Genomic DNA, 17,371 nt, shown 5'->3' with positions numbered 1-17,371 from the left:
TACAACATACATTCTTAATCCCCCATTATTCTTCTGATACTACTTTCTGACAGATAAAATCTTAGCATGAACCACAGAGCTTTATCTACAAAGGATTTCAGATCTGAGATTTCAGATCTGTCAAATCTGGGATTCCTTATTTACTCTCCCCACCTACATTCTAAAATTGACTCCAAGCTCTGTCACTTATTAATATAAAGAAGTTCAAGAATGTCCTGATCTAACTAGCCAGTCATAGGTTTGTCTTCTTAGGTCTAAGGCAAAGACATCAAATACCTACTATCCCATAGTAAATATCACTAATATGCCAGTCTTTTCTGCTGCTCGAATTTATTCCAGGAGTTTTGCAAGTAGATATTATCAGTCATTGAGAGTTAGTGCTTGAGTTGAAACCTGTTTGCCATTCCTGATCTGAGAAATTTCTGCTCAGCCTTGGACGATGTGCTTTCTTTTCAATCAGTGATTGTATTCTGTTTCTAATCCACATTTTGTACCATTTCATGCACCCAAATATTATTTCACAATTTGCTTCTTGTATTTTTAAAATACTCTTGGAAGTTATGGACATACCCACCATATACACTTAGTCTGAACAATAATATGGCATTTGTTACATAGATATTTATATACATTTCATCTCTATCACCGGGCTCTTGAGTCCGAGGGCAAGTACATGGTTTGTACCGCTCTCTAAAAATTATCTGGTGAGTTTATATGTATTATTGTGTTCTTTTGCTAAAATTTTTTTCTATAGCATTTTCCCTATCTGTACATTATACTATATTTTGTTTAACCATACACATGTCTGTGTTTATCCCCATCAAATATTTTTAAAGGAGTTAGATTCTACAGGATTATTTAACAATTATTGGCTAGCTAAGTCTCATTTTAATTGGAAGAACTTAATTAGAAGAGACAACCCATTTGCCTGTTTCTCTTCATACCCTGTTTTCTACTTTGAAGACACTCATTAACATGGCCCAGAAAATTTGAAGATTCTCCTATTTCTAGGACCATGATAAACAAGTTACATCTTTATAAGCTGTCACTGAGCTGTAGGAATTGCAAGTTTGGCTGAAGCTAAATTATAGTTCATCATTGCCTGTGGTCTTTTTGGTCAAATGAAATCTTAAAGTGAATTTTTTCATGTTAGCTTTTCTCTAGGGCTTTAATATTTTATACATGAACAAGAATTGTCTCTCCTTATGTTGAAAGATCCTAGATATGTTTGTACCAACTAAAAGAATAGCTCTTGCATTGGCAAGAGCAGTCTGATTCTCAGATACTTGTGAACTTCAGTAGGAAACTCACTGAGCTCCCTAGGATAGGAATTTTCCCTTCCAGTATTGATTCTGTTCCCTGATATGTTTGTTAGACGTGACTTGTCATTGATGATATAATGTATGCCAGAAGTATGTCAAATATATTTTGATAATGCAAAAGTAAGGTTATATTAGGTGGACTGTTTCACTTTTATGAATAATTAAGCTTTGTAAATGTGATTTGAACTAAAGAAAAGTAATTTTTATAGTGGAAGATACGAAAGTGATATAAAAATGTGACCCTAAAAGTATATAAAATATACCCTTAAGAAGGCCGAACATTGCTGGTTGGTCCCTATCAGTTTATTTTTCTGGATTATCTAATTACCACTCTTTAACAGAACTCTCAGTGATGATGAAAATGTTCTATAATCTATACTGTCTGGTACAGCACTAGCCACTAACCACATATTGCTTTTTAATACTTGTATTGTGGCAAATGTGACTGAGTTACTGAATTTGTAACTTAATTAAATTTAATTAGCCACATATGGCTAGTGGTTACCCTGATGAACCACACAAATATGGATTATCTTGGTTAGAGACATAAAAACAAGTATTTTTAATCCAACAGTCTAGTTTTTTTAATCTATTTCGAGATTTTCAAAAGCTCTGTTTGAATAGGTGAAGGAAAATTAGAGGTTCAAACTACCAGATATAAAACAAGTAAGTCATAGGGATGTGGTGCACAGCATTAAGGAACATGTCAATAATATTGTGATAGTGTTGTACTCCAGATGATTGTTGGACTTCCCATGGTGACCACTTCTTTAGGTATATAAATGTTGACTACTATGATAAAACTAACACAATATTGTGTTAGCTATATTTTAATTGAAATCTTTTTAAAATCTACAAAATAGGACTTAAATATTCTAGAAACAGTTTTACTTAAAGACCTTTTATCAAACCATATGAAATTGCTGATATTGTATCAAGTTTTGAACTATAAAACTTTCATATAGTTCAATGCAATACATTAATAAGCTCTTTATGTTCTTAATAATGAGCTTCTAGTTTATTTGCTTTTGGAAATGGGATCACATCCGTTGTCTTTTATCACTTATACCCATATTAACATTAAAAGTGATCTCCTTTCTTAAACTTCAAATGTGGGAAACATATCTATAAGCTTAGATTGTATGTCTGAAAACAAAATTCAAAGAAATCTTTTTATTCCTTCAGAAAGTTTAGGTCTTATTTTTATCCAGACATCTGTGAGAGGTTTTTGTCGATGGATTCACACAGTAAATGATTGTTTATGGTATCTTCTGTCAGCTTTTAGTTTGGATGCTGAACAGCCTGATTATGATTTGGATTCTGAAGATGAAGTATTCGTGAATAAACTGAAAAAGAAAATGGACATCTGCCCACTGCAATTTGAAGAGATGATTGACCGTCTAGAAAAAGGCAGTGGTCAGCAGGTACAACTTAATTGTGCATATATAATAAGTGTGTGTGTATTTATATAAATATCTACATTTATATGGAAAAAGTAGAACGTTGAGGAGAGGGGTAAGCGAGCAGGCTATAGAGCTAACAAGAATGAAGCTATATTCTATCTCAGCCCACTATAACCTAATAATTTTGAGCAATATGTTTACATTTATCTGTGACTCAGTTTTCCCATTTATAAAATAGAGATGATAAATATCATAGGATATTTGTGAAAATTAAATAAAATAATGTATATAAAGTATCTAGCTCAATGATGTGTGCAAGATATTCCACATGTTTGCTGTTGTACATTCTGTTGTTATTTTGATTGTTTTCATTTAAATTTAGAAGTACTTTTAAACCTTATATATGTATTATATGTGAAAATGACATCATAATTTTACATTTAGCCAGTCAGTCTGCAGGAAGCCAAACTACTGCTAAAAGAAGACGATGAATTAATTAGAGAAGTTTATGAATACTGGATTAAAAAGAGAAAAAATTGTCGCGGGCCATCTCTTATCCCATCAGTAAAACAAGAGAAGCGAGATGGTTCCAGCACAAATGACCCTTATGTGGCTTTCAGAAGACGTACTGAAAAAATGCAGACTCGGAAAGTAAGTGAATTTGGGAGAATTTTTTTTTGGAATTTTTTTTTTTGATGCAATTTCTTATATCCTAGTTATGAATATCTCAATATCTGAAGGCTGTGTTTTAATTTGTTTAAGTAGACTTTCTATATAATCTAATTTAAAATGTTAATGTAAAATGAGTCAACCTTAAGATTCATTATGGAGCAATTGATATATTTTAATGTTAATCCATTTAAAATCATATACAGAATTGATTTCCTGGCAATCCCTGCCTCCTTTCACGGTTTTTAAATTCTCTTCCCTTCAAATATACACATTTTTATATATATTAATAGCTGTTATGTTCAGCTATTGTAGCTTCTAGCTCCAAATGCTTATTGACATTAAACAAGCAACTTTATATTTGCAGAATCGCAAAAATGATGAGGCCTCTTATGAAAAAATGCTTAAGCTGCGTCGAGATCTAAGTCGGGCTGTTACTATTCTAGAGATGATAAAAAGAAGAGAAAAGAGTAAAAGGGAGCTATTGCACTTAACACTGGAAATAATGGAAAAGAGGTAATGTATATTTTACTAGCATTAGGAAGCATGCTACCAGCAGCATTTTGAATCTTGAGTTGATTTATTTTCTAAGCAATCATCTGTGACTCCATAATCTTTTAATAATTAGAGATTATTTAAATGTGTGGTTGATATACTTTGTAAAATTTTACATGTGTTCCTCTCTTTGTTTTCAAGTGACTGAATTCAGTAAACTACAATATGCCAGATATTTCCATTTTTAAATCTTGTTTTTCTAATACTTATGTGAGTTTGTGCAGGGTATAAGGGAGAGAATTTGTCAAAGTTTTTATTTTGCTCACTAGATGGTACTGATTTTTAAAAAAGCATAAAGGAGGGGGAAAGGTTCATAATCTTAACACTCTAATAATCATTCATCAAGGTACACAAGAAAACTTCCCAACTTCCTAGTCCCTATCCCTAAAGAAAACCACTATTAAATTTCTTGTGATTCAGTTCTGAAAAATTAGTTTTACAGCACAGGCAATTCAAATTAGCAGAAAGTTCCTCAGCACCATTTTAGGCATTAATTTCAACATGTCCGCCTGATCTCTCACCAAAATTATTAAGTTAAAATTCAAACCTTTGCTTTTTTTTCCACCGTCATCAATTTATGGTGGCAAGATAAAGCTCTAAGCCAAAAAGTAAAAGGAAGAAACCAAAGGAATTGTGTAATCTTTAATTTTAATAAGCATTCAACAAATTAGTCAAAGTTTAACTGTAATTTTACCAACTCTAATCAGTGTATATAATTATATCTCTGTTACTAATAGTCCTAAGGATAAGTACTTACAGAACTAATTTTTTAAACTTTCTTTTTTATAATTCCAGGTATAATTTGGGTGACTACAATGGAGAGATTATGTCTGAGGTTATGGCACAGAGACAGCCAGTGAAACCTACTTATGCCATCCCCATCATCCCTATTACTAATAGCAGTCAATTTAAACATCAGGAACCAATGGATGTGAAGGAGTTTAAAGTTAATAAGGTGATAAAAGTTCTGTGATAATAGCTGATAATGGAGTGGCATTTTATCATTAGAATCAAAGTGAAAAGAAAAATACATATGAAATATTGCTGCAAAGCCAGCTTTTGATTCAGTAGGGCTTATAAATAATAATTCTTTGTAATTAACTTTTCCCAAAAACCATAATGTCACACTGCATAAAACTTGACAGAAATATTTATCATGTTTACATAACCAGATATTGCCATGATCTTTTCCTCCTAACAAATACCGTTTTTTGCCCATAATCTTTCTTGCCTTTTTCCTACACATCAAAGTCATACTTCTAGCCTCTGCCATCACTGCTTATACATATTTCTGACATGCCCTATGTTCATCAGCTCAATCACTCTTGCCCTCTATATTTTACCCTTTCGTTTCCCTAGTTTAATGATTTCAAAACTTTATCCTCTAAAACTGCTCAGAATTAATTCACCACTCCAGAATGCCTTCATTGTTCAACTAGTGGTAAATCCTCACTACTCTTTATTTTCATAACACCTCAGTATTATGGCTTTATTTTCTATGTTAACTAGTAATCTGAAGTCTGCTTTGTGTGTATGTAAAATTGTTTTCAGTATTATTTTCCCTATATTGATTTATTAATTCTTTAGAATAAAGACTAGATAGTCCCCTCTACCTTTTTTTAATTCTCTCCTGTATTTTCATAGAAAAGTAAGAAAAAGGAGCTAGCAGTAAATATTGACTGCAGTTACAGGGTTTCAGAAGCTGGAGAACTAACATTCTTTTCCTTTCCTAACTGAAACAAAATAATTTATGAGATTATGTTTAGGCTGTAGGAGCGTATTCATGTTTTCACAGAGACCAACCAACCTCTAAGGCTTTACAATATAAGACATGAGTCTGTATCTCTTACGAGTATGAATGCTTTCATATAGCAGTAAACTTCTTTTTAAAACTTCCCTAAAACTGCAGGTTTATTGAACATAGTTTCCTAGTGTTTGATTAACTAATGACTTTATTGCAGCAAGATAAAGCCGATCTTATCCGACCTAAACGTAAATATGAAAAGAAGCCCAAAGTCTTACCGTCATCTGCTGCTGCCCCACCTCAACAGACAAGTCCTGCTGCGCTGCCGGTCTTTAATGCTAAAGATTTAAACCAGTATGACTTTCCCAGTTCTGACGAAGAGCCTCTCTCCCAGGTAAATATAAAAATCTCTCTGTGACTATAGGGCAGGGATGTAGAAAGTCATGTTTTGACTCACTTCATTTTATTTAAAGGTTTTGTCCGGCTCTTCGGAAGCTGAGGAAGAAAACGATCCCGATGGTCCCTTTGCTTTCCGTAGGAAAGCAGGCTGTCAGTACTATGCTGTAAGTTTCAGGCTCTCTTTTTAAATAACAAGCTGTTTACCTTTAACTGAAAATAAAATAATTTGAATTTTTTTCTTTTTAAGCCTCACTTAGACCAAACTGGCAACTGGCCTTGGACTAGTCCTAAAGATGGAGGATTAGGGGATGTGCGATATAGATACTGCTTAACTACCCTTACCGTACCCCAAAGGTGTATTGGATTTGCACGAAGACGGGTTGGGCGCGGTGGAAGGTAAGGTGTTTCTGTATTGCAAGCATGGGGATATTTTAGACAGTAGAGTAATCAAATCTAAAATTTAAAGTGAGGTAATCCTTCTAAATAGCTCATTTGTTGTCATTTGCTATTCTAAACTGATTTTTTGACTGAAATACTTTGCTCCCTGGTTCTTATACAACCATAGCTTTTAATGCATAACTAATGGGTCCCTAATGGATCTGCTTTTCTTCTCAAGTTTGAAAACCTCAGATATCTATCCTAACAGAATTCTGACAGAAGGCACCACACAAGGGCAGGTGTAAATCATGATTGCATAAATTGTATTAAGAAACTACAAAAAGTTGTTTCAGGAGTTCTGGGAGATATTAAAAAAAGGATTAAATAGGCTAAGAAATGTCATTTATAGTATACTGAGTTGTTTAACTCATCAGTGAAAAGGCCTCTAAAAATCTGCATGACCTGATCTTGACATCCCAGTTTGTCACGATCTGATTGCTCTTCTGCCTTTGTTTAAACCTGATAGAACTCCTTCATACTCTAAACACCTTTGTATGGGGGGAGGGAAGGAATTGCAGAGTGCATAAAAGCAAAGAAAACGAAAGCTTTCACGTAAAATGCGGAAAAATTAAAAGGCAAAGTAGATAATATCGAGGTGCTTTCAGGAAGAAACCTAAGGATATGATTTATGACATATTACTGGCTTATGCATATGTTTGTCTCATTTTTTAATCTTAGTTGCAGTTTTCATCACTTTAAACATTAGTTTAGAATTATCCGGACATTAAAATACATTTTATTTAGCACTTTTCCCCACATCGTTGTGTTAACATCAATAGTAGTGAAAATTCTCTATGTTGGCTATATTTTATTCTGTACTAGCATTAGTCAGCATTAGCATTTTAAGATGGAGTCAAAATATATCCTCTCGAATTAGGGATCTCAAATATTTTGTCTATTAGAAATTTCGATAGTATAACATACCCCAAAGGTCATATACCTTTTACTGCTTTTCTCCTACCTTGCCCATCCTACCCCCACAACACACGCACACAAAGCTTTTCCTTAAATAGAGAACATATATGTTAGCAACATTTTTTAAAGTGCTCTAGTACTTTGTGATGGATGTGAAAATCTTTGGTTAAAAGTAATTTGAAAATTATTTTCATATGTTATCCGTAACTTACACTGGTAGACCAACCCAAAGAACTGTTAGAAGACTCTTGCTGTTGTAAAATATTTACCTTATTCTTTGAGGTGGATTACTCTTCTTTAATAAGATTATTATAGCATAAAGAAAGAACCCCTATCAGATAGTGAGATTTTAGCCTATACGGCCAATTACGGAAATAATGAAATCTATAGCTTTTAAATATTCAGTGTGAAATGGCTTTTGGGAGTTGGGGGAGAAAGAAAAACCTTTTTTATGTAATTTTTGAATAACTATTTTACATACGTGTTTCCTGCCTTGTTTTTAACAGGGTCTTACTGGACAGAGCTCACTCAGACTATGACAGTACATTTCGCCATCTGGATTTGGAAATGCTTTCCTCACCACAACATTCTCCCGTCAATCAGTTTGCCAATACCTCAGAAACAAATACCTCGGACAAACCCTTCTCTAAAGACCTCAGTCAGATACTAGTCAATATCAAATCATGTAGATGGCGGCATTTTAGGCCTCGGACACCACCCCTACATGACAGTGACAATGATGAACTCTCCTGTAGAAAATTGTATAGGAGTATAAATCGAACAGGAACAGCACAACCTGGGACCCAGACATGCAGTACCTCTACACAAAGTAAAAGTAGCAGTGGTTCAGCACACTTTGGTATGTTTATTTGTTATGATGTACTTTTCTGTAGAAATTCATGTTCATCAATTTTTTGAATATGTGGTTTATTGTATTTATGGCTAAAAGTTCTTTTATCTCAAAATAGTTACAAAAAAGAAGAAAGACCTATGCTTAAGTATTTATTTGAATCCTGTTTCTTCATTTAAACATATCTACATACTAAGGTGGTTTATTACTGTTTAATGTATGACATTTGTTTCCTGGATGCACTGAGAACCACAAAATCCACCAATTACGTTTTCAAAACAATATGAAAAGAAAACGGACCACAAATTATCGCTGTTTTATGCTTGGACACGTCTCTAGTCTTTTACTTAGACTGCTTAAAAGTAGACTGGCAAGGCTTATCTGCTGTCACAGTAATTCAGAATAATTTATAAGAGAGACTAATTTTTCACAGAACAATATTTAAGTTAAAGGATTATTTTAATAATTTTGGAAACATTTTTAGATAACGTCTACTTTAGCATATGGCTACTTTGTAAAATGTATCTAAAATAAATGCTGTCTACTAAAAATATTTCTAAAATTTTAGATTTCTATTTTAAAGCATCAATCTGTTATCCGAAGCATGGAAATTATAGAAATTCACTGTTAAAATTATGTTACTACAGATTTTTGTAAAGATAATTTAAATTTAGATTTTGAAAGGACTATAAAGATATTTATTCTGTTCCTTAAACATGTAAGGCTACAGTAAAACCTTCTACTAAATATTAAAATGTGCTTTTTTTAAAGACCTCCAGAAAAGATTTCACAAACTAACTTATTTTGTGGTTAGAAAAAAAGCATTTCTATGAAGTGGAAGTTTTAGCTTATAAGAAAAATAATTACATTTTAGATATCAACTAGAAGATAATCTAAATTATCTGAGGCCTAACAGGTTATTTATAATCCCATTAATTTCCATCTCTCTGCTTTTATAGTCAATCAAAATGAAAAACTTTTAAATATGAAAGACTTATTTATAGTGAGTGTAGAGATTTTAAAAGTATAAGCTTGTAATGCATTTTCCCTGATAAGGATTTTTAAGCTGTATAAAATTCTTTGAGACTTGTAGAAAATTGGCACATTCTCCTCCTTTTAAAACAGAGAAGTGGAATTGTGTAACCATCCTAAGGATCTTGTAATGATCTCTTTTATGAATTGTTTTGCTATTCAACTTAAGTAAGCATTAATATTGTAAAACTTACTTAATTTGTGTTGGCCAAAGAATATTAAAAGGGAAACATTGAATAGTAATATTACCAAAAGTTTAGCTGATGAAAAAAAATCTTTAGTAACTGTAATTTTCCTTTAAATCATTTCCTTCTCATATATATATATGTATGTATGTGATACAGCTCTTAAAAAATGAGTTTATCAATTTTTTTTGTTACACTTGTTGTAAATTTTCCCTTAAATTTTACTGGAGCTTCCTATATACTCAGAGAATAGATGCCTACAGTTTGCTATAAAGTAGAGCTTTATTCTTTTATATTTATAAATAGTCCAGAAACCTAAAGCTTTTGTCTTTATGCTCTATAAAACGTATTACAGTGGAATTTTATCACATGTACATTTAAGTGAATTCAATTATAGACCCCTGGAGAAAAACAAAAAATTAAAATTTAGCAGTTTAGATGTTATACAGGATTCTAAATACAGTTCCACTAAAAGAATGTTTGCCAGCATGGATCCCTGTGGGAGCAGAAGTGGTCCCTTGCTCCCCTGCAGCAGAGCCTGCATTGCCACTTTAGTCATATGAAGCAGTTCACTTTGGGCAGTGTAATTATAATTTTAAAGATTTTTTTTTTCCTAGAGCATGGCCCACTAACATTACTTCATCTGGTACTCAACCACAGAAACTCCGATCTAGTCTGTTGTCAGCATCAAAACTGGCTGTTGGGTTTATTGAAAGAGATGGGTCTGCATCATGGTACACTCTAAAGGAAATTTTAAGGCTTAATTTTTCCTACACTGACTTTAGAACTTAACTATTATGTGAGATATGAGTCAGTTGATAAACTTGCCTGCTGCTTATTTAAGCCAAATGTGTGTTTTGATTTTGTCATTTTTGCATATTCTGTCATTGTTTAAATATTAATGTGTGTGCTGTGGCATAATGATGCCTTCTGGACTGGTTTTTCTAAATCATCCAAAAGGGGCCTATTTATTCTCATTTTCAAATAGGAAATTCTAAATGAGGATATCAAGAGCCCATAATTTTAAGGGAAGGGAATGAGTTTTAACACACCAACTTTTGTAGCCTCTGTTTCAGCTGTTCAGGATCTTTTTTGCTTGCTTCCCAGTCTTAGCCGTTTTGCATAGTTATGTGGCCAGATGAGTAGCCTGGTGAGTCAGGTGCTGGAGTGCTTGTCCTTCCGGATGCTGCTATACAACAGAATGATACCATGTTGAGGAACTCGAGAAGGCTTAACTATATGTGTATTTAGAATTCCCAGGACTAGATTTTAGGACTCAATCTATTCCAAAACTTAGGATAAATTGCGCATTTTTCATAATCTTTAGTTAATACGTGATTTGGACAGTTTCAAATCCGGTTTTCTAATTTTTTTTAATTTATGAAAAGACCTTTGAAAATTTAGTGTTTGTTCAATGACTAAGTATCATTTGAATGTGTTTGAGTTTACGGGATATCAGATGTCAGAATTAATTTTTTTTTTATAATTAGGACTCTAATTCAGAAAGACTGAAAACAGAAAAATGATTTTAAAACCACCTTTATATGTTTAGGATTTGAATTCCTAGTTCTCAATGAAATTACATCAGCATGTAACTCATTTTTCTAATCTCATACACCTGTACTAAAGACTTCTTCTCATAAGTGAATAGGAAGTATGTAGCTAGAATGTTATGTTCTAAGTCTCAATATCTGTAGCTTACTTAGTGCAATTTACTTCAGTTTGTAAAGTGATATTTAATCTTACTGTAGAAAAAGAACTCTAGGTTTGAGCACTGAATATTTTCATTGTTGGATTTTATAAGTCTGCAGGACCTTAATCCTTATCCAGATGTGTTTCAAAATTCAGAATTACATCCTCAGCAAAATCTGGAGTAGCACCTGTAGTGAAATACATTAATGGTTCTGCATTTTCACGGTGAAGTGCAAGAATATTCTAAGTCACACGACGTAGAATATTTGACCACAAATAATCTTATGTTCTGGTCATTTGCAGCCAAATGAATTCAGGTTTGGTCATGTTTTGCCATCAAATGAATTACCAAACTTCTCTTTTCAGATTGGATTATCTAGATGGCTGATCAAAACTATCAGTTCACGCTTACTGATTAGGGGATCATACTTTAATACTGTCTGGAGTCATTTCATTTTATATATATTTAAATTACCCCTTTTCTTTTATTAAAATAATTCCCTGGCTCTGTGCTGATCAAAAAATTTCTAATTGAGAGATGTCTCTTAAATTAGGTCTTTGGGTTTATTAGGGGGTATTTTTGTTTGTTTGCTTTTTAAGAAATACACATTTTGGTAATCTAGAATCTGTCGTCTCAAACTGAATTTTAAAATTATTTTTCCCTAAGTACCTGTCACCCTCCCCACCTTTTCTTCTTTGGTCATCTCAGTTGATCTGCTTCAGCTACAGGAAAGTGACCTAAAGGGGCTGTTCCAGGTGCTAGTGTACTGCATGACAGTTTCCATGTATGAGAAGTGAACTCAAAATCCTAGATTATTTCATCTACCCCAGAGAACTCCTACCCCAGAGAACTATAACAAGCAACCAAACAGTAGTTTCTGACCTCTGCCTAGACACTTCTAGTGAGGGCACATTCAACAACTTTCTCAATCAGATGATTCTACCACTGAGCATCTTGTTTAGATGTTTGTCCATATATTGAACAAAAGCTGCTTCCTTAAATTTAAATCTGCTGGTTCCTGTTTTGTCTTTGGAAGCATACAGGATAAGTTTTCTTGATCTCCAACATCATCATAGTGTCTTTCAAATATTTAAAGTCCTGCCATGCTCCTTCCCTCGTCTCAGTTTTTAATCAATCATGTCCCTCACATGACTTCTCTGCTGCTTAGACTCATGTTTATTAGGTGCTGTGTCTGTGAGACTTTTTCAAAGCACTTGATTCACGTTGTTGGTACATAAGTTTTATTATTTTTTGTGGATAATGATAAATCTAAAAGAAACTTTTGTCTATATTTATGTTTAAAATCTCATTGGTTTCAAGGTGGTCTTTTTCCCTTTCCACTAGTAAATATCTGTGACCTCGCATGAAAGTTTCATCCCTATTATAAGGTTATAGGAGGAAATCACCAAAGATCCCTCCTGATCTAAAATTCTTTTATTTTTTTCTAAGAAGAAATATAAAATCTTAGAATCTCATGGTGAAAAAAGACTACAGTGATCACCTAATTTAATCTCTTCCATATTTTAGATGAACATACTGAGTATCAGCATTTCCAGCTTGTATGTTGCTCTGTATGTTTCTTCTAGATTATTTATCAAAAACATCCAGGGAAAATTTTATAACCAGACTCTAGAGTATAGAGATACCTAAGAAATAGGCTAACTAACATAGTGATCTAAAATCTTGATGAATATTAGTGATTAAAATGTCAGGTACATTTTTATTTCTAAATCGGTATTAGAAGGAAGTTAATAGTTGTTAAAAAAAAAAAATAGTGACATTCTCAAGACCTTTTAGAGAACAAGGATTAAAATGTTGATTTAAATAGGGCAAAACTATTTGGAACTTTTATTCAAATTGATGTTCAAATTATTGTTGCTAGTTTTTATTATTATTATTATAATACAAACACAAGCAAAATTCTACAAAAGAATATTTCTGTTCATATAAATGGAGTTTTCTGTTTAGGTCTTCAGTGAATACTAAGTTATTGTTTTCCTATATCTGTAATGATCTGCCCTTCCAGAATTGGTCCTTTTTAAAATTTTTTACTGAGCATCTCCTACTAGGAAATTCAAGACTTAGGCAACTCACTCAAGCTTAGGAAATTAAAGTGTAAATTTCAAAAAAAAAAACATATTAGCAAAACTGTCTACTAAATTAAGGATCTTTAGGTTTAAACAGTTGCTTTTTATGGATTTTTTTAAAACATAAATATTGTATTAATTATAAACATATTTTCAGGACAGCATTAAATTTTATAAATTTTCCTCAAGTTCTAATTCAACACATTTCTGCTCTATGTAAATGATCCAAGTGACAGAAAGTTACTTTTACATCAGTATTTAGGAATTATTCTATTATCAGTAAAGGTCTTCCCTGTAGAAATCAGATCTGAGAATTTTAAACATAGTAGGAAAAGAAACTCATCGAAGGACAGATACCAACTAAACAGATTTGTAATACGAAATTTAAAAAATCAATAGAATTTTCCCAACAAGAAATTTTTTGCTCTTGTAGCCCAAAAACTTAGTTCAACTTAAGTATAAGAGCCTGTGTTGATATAGTAATTTCTGAGGTTTTCATAAATATTAGTTCACAATTTTCTGATCCATTCAAAATATGAAAGAATTCCTACCTAAACATCTGTAGTTCTACAGGGTAGAAGCTGTATCCTGGTACATAAAGATTCATCATGAATTATAAGTGAAAATTATAAAACTCGATGGAGTGATATTCTAACAAAATTATCAAAATGCAGTTAAAGACAAAAATTAAGTGGCAGTATTTTGAAAATAATAAACTTACGGTTGAGAAAATTTGCATGATTTATAGATTCCCTGGTATCCAGGGATGCATGATAACCCTTTTTCTTTTTCTTTTTCTTTTTTTTTTTGTTTTGAAATAATTCTTATCCAAACATCACAGGCTTCTTAAAGAAGCCTATAAGGTCAGATGTTGTGATTGTATGTGCTTTTTTTTTTCTTTTTTTAATTGGCAAAAGAAAAAGGTTTCCTTTTTAAAAAATGCACACACTTTTGGGGGAGTAATAAATGAACATTTTTTTGTTTGTTTTTTTTAGAACTGAGCTCTCCATAGACAAACATAAGTAGCATAATACAGTGTCTTTCCTCAGACATCATTCTGTACAGTAAATCAACATAAACAACTCCGTTCTTATTGACTGGATTTTTTCCAGGTGGGTTAATTGGGTGGGGAAAATTAATTAACATTTGGAGCCTCTTTTCTTCCTGTTAAACTTAAAGGATGGGTTCTTTAAAAAAAAAAAAAAAAAGCAATAAACCAACAATCTTATGTTTCATGTAGAAGAATTATTTATGACTAAAATTAGAAAATATGTATAACAATTTATACACAGAACCATTAGGGATCTTCTGAATGCCTTGGACAATAGTACGAGTAAACTAGAAACCAAATGGTAATTATCAGATTTCTTCTCAAACTCAGTGCAAAATTGATTTCTAAATATGTGGATTAAAAAGCTGGTATTACCTTTTTACACTGTCTAGCACAAGTGTCACAGCTTACAAAAATAATGATTCTGCAGCTTGGGAAGTGAGCGGTTCTCTTTCCTGTTTAACTCAGGAAATTTAATTTTGTTTTTCTTTAGACCCGAGCCACTCTCATTAAATGTGGTTGAAAAAATGCTGAAATTTTATTTGAAAAATGATCTTTAACAGGACCACGAGCTTTTGTCAAATACTTTAATTTTGCACAAATTTTTTAATGCTATAATTTGTTTTAGTATTGTAAGATGTGTATATCTGTGCATTTTTATAAAATGTTTCCTCATTTTATGTTCAGCATTTACAGCCGAACAATACCAGCAACATCAACAGCAACTGGCACTAATGCAGAAACAGCAGCTTGCACAAATTCAGCAACAGCAAGCAAATAGTAATTCTTCCACCAACACTTCACAGGTGAGGGATTTGTCTGTCTTATGATTATCCCTCATTGTTTCCCACCAGAGTTCATCTCTAATTACCAACTGTTGTCATAGAACCTTGCATCTAACCAGCAGAAAAGTGGCTTTCGCCTGAATCTACATCATAGCCATTCTATACAGGGTTTAGAAAGAACATTACAGGTGAGTATGGAAGCTGTTGCCTCTGCTCCCTATTTTAAAAAGTAAAACTAAAAAGCATAGTTAAATGAGATGGAGACCCTGTCTTCAAGTCCAGACTGTGGTCTGTAAATACTCCTCTTTCATTTATAACCCCACCTACACCTAGCTCCTTATCTTTGGTATTTTAATTATTGTTAAAATTGATTAAAGATTATCAAGCTAATATAACCTCTTTTTAGAATAAATCGCTTTTAAACCTAAAGCATGATAAATGTTTGCCATTTAAACACATTTAAGGCTTAAAGGCTGAGAGTTGAGTCTCTGAGCATCTTGAAAGAAAAATTCATTTTAAAAAATTCAAGGGCCTTTTTATGATATTTTGTTATGATATTTTGTTAATTTCCATTCTAAAAGGATAATTATCTTACTGTCCCAAAGGTGCCTTTGGTTATAGGTGTATATATGTGTAAGTTAAGTGAAAGAAGTTTACCTACTCATTTATTCATTATATGTATTTGTCAATCATTGAAATGTTTTACTAGCTTATTTCTTGTCCAACACTTTGTGTTGGTGATTTACTGTTTACACGTTATAGAAAGTTTATTTTGTTAATTGGTCCATATTAGTCATATAGTCACATATGAAGATCAAAATTCATAATCCTTAAGTTATAAGATTACTTGAACATTCCTTGAGTTTTGACTGTCAGAAGAGATATAAAGATATTTCAGTAGTTTGCCCCTTCTTTTGTTTATATTCAAATTGATTTTTGCCCTGTGTAGCTTTAATATTAATTTGAGACTAAATGATGCTGATTAGATTTGTTTCATACTTTTCTTTTTAGGGTTTTGTTTCCAAGACTTTGGATTCTGCTAGTGCTCAATTTGCTGCTTCTGCTTTGGTGACATCAGAACAACTAATGGGATTCAAGATGAAGGATGATGTGGTGCTCGGAATTGGGGTGAATGGCGTCCTTCCAGCCTCAGGTAAGGATAAAGATACTGAAATGGTTTTGCTACTCTTTGTGACATATATCTATAATAAACAGCAAAGTTGCAAGTTTTTAGTTGCTTCTTTCTTTTCCTCTAGGAGTATACAAGGGCTTACACCTCAGTAGTACTACGCCAACAGCACTTGTACATACGAGTCCATCAACAGCAGGTTCGACTTTGTTACAGCCTTCAAACATGACACAGACTTCAAGTTCCCACAGTGCACTGAGTCATCAAGTAACTGCTGCCAATTCTGCAACAACTCAGGTCCTGATTGGGAACAACATTCGATTAACTGTACCTTCATCAGTTGCCACTGTAAACTCTATTGCCCCCATAAATGCACGACATATACCTAGGACTTTAAGTGCTGTTCCATCGTCTGCCTTAAAGCTGGCTGCCGCAGCAAACTGTCAAGTTTCCAAGGTTCCATCTTCATCCTCTGTAGATTCAGTCCCAAGGTAAGTAGTTATCTTAAGACGAAAGTGTTTGAAAAATAAAAGATCTAATTTTAATTCTGACATTACTCTCTATGTGTTTTTTCCTTTTTTCTTGGTACATTAAAACGTATAAATGAGAATTCTTTATATAAGAACTACATAGATAAATGTAATTCAGTATTGTTGAGAATTTGGACTAAATGGTATAGTGAATATTCATGTATGATTTGGGCATCACTCTCTTAGTGTAATAATAACTTACAATGCTCTCATTTTTCTTCCACTTTTGGGTGGAAGGAGTTCTCTTTAGAATGCTTCTTTTGTTTATGATTTCTGCCACAGCTTCTTATGTAGACAAAATTGATAGAACTCACCATAGCTAGTATGCTAAGCTGCTCTTAATGTAAAGGCTTACGGTATTCATACCAGGTCAACTTTTAATCAAACCATTATTTTCTATGCTAACTTGTCTTCTTGGGTTTCAGTAGACAGTTTAGAATGTTTGCTCAGGCTCCATTCTATTTTAAACATTAATGGCAATTAAAATCCTGCTGTTGACAAAGTACTATGGGAGAAACAAAAAGAGATAGATTAGGAGTTTTCAGTTTAGTTAGAAAACAAACATAAAGTGTGAAAAGTTAAAT

The 17,371-nt window shown here is 32.7% G+C and overlaps 1 protein-coding gene across 4 annotated transcripts in view; it reads left to right on the top strand.

Moving 5' to 3' along the window:
• The window catches only part of EPC1 (enhancer of polycomb homolog 1), a 90,693-nt gene that overhangs the window by 70,887 nt on the left and 2,435 nt on the right, over positions 1 to 17,371 (top strand). For 2 of the 4 annotated variants that reach the window (XM_025048639.1, XM_006914470.3), the window contains exons 3-14: positions 2,601 to 2,746; positions 3,170 to 3,376; positions 3,762 to 3,910; positions 4,745 to 4,904; positions 5,911 to 6,087; positions 6,167 to 6,256; positions 6,340 to 6,488; positions 7,952 to 8,304; positions 15,031 to 15,149; positions 15,230 to 15,316; positions 16,140 to 16,281; positions 16,385 to 16,748. In XM_025048639.1, the coding sequence (XP_024904407.1) occupies positions 2,601 to 2,746; positions 3,170 to 3,376; positions 3,762 to 3,910; positions 4,745 to 4,904; positions 5,911 to 6,087; positions 6,167 to 6,256; positions 6,340 to 6,488; positions 7,952 to 8,304; positions 15,031 to 15,149; positions 15,230 to 15,316; positions 16,140 to 16,281; positions 16,385 to 16,748 (2,143 nt within the window). The remainder of the gene's footprint in view (positions 1 to 2,600; positions 2,747 to 3,169; positions 3,377 to 3,761; positions 3,911 to 4,744; positions 4,905 to 5,910; positions 6,088 to 6,166; positions 6,257 to 6,339; positions 6,489 to 7,951; positions 8,305 to 15,030; positions 15,150 to 15,229; positions 15,317 to 16,139; positions 16,282 to 16,384; positions 16,749 to 17,371) is intronic. The other 2 variants (XM_025048640.1, XM_006914471.3) reach the window with 1 other exon arrangement.

This window comes from Pteropus alecto, unplaced genomic scaffold, assembly GCF_000325575.1.
Source record: "Pteropus alecto unplaced genomic scaffold, ASM32557v1 scaffold605, whole genome shotgun sequence".
Taxonomy (NCBI): domain Eukaryota; kingdom Metazoa; phylum Chordata; class Mammalia; order Chiroptera; family Pteropodidae; genus Pteropus; species Pteropus alecto.
The sequence above is the reverse complement of the archived record's forward strand: the minus strand, read 5'-3'. Positions and strand labels throughout refer to the sequence as shown.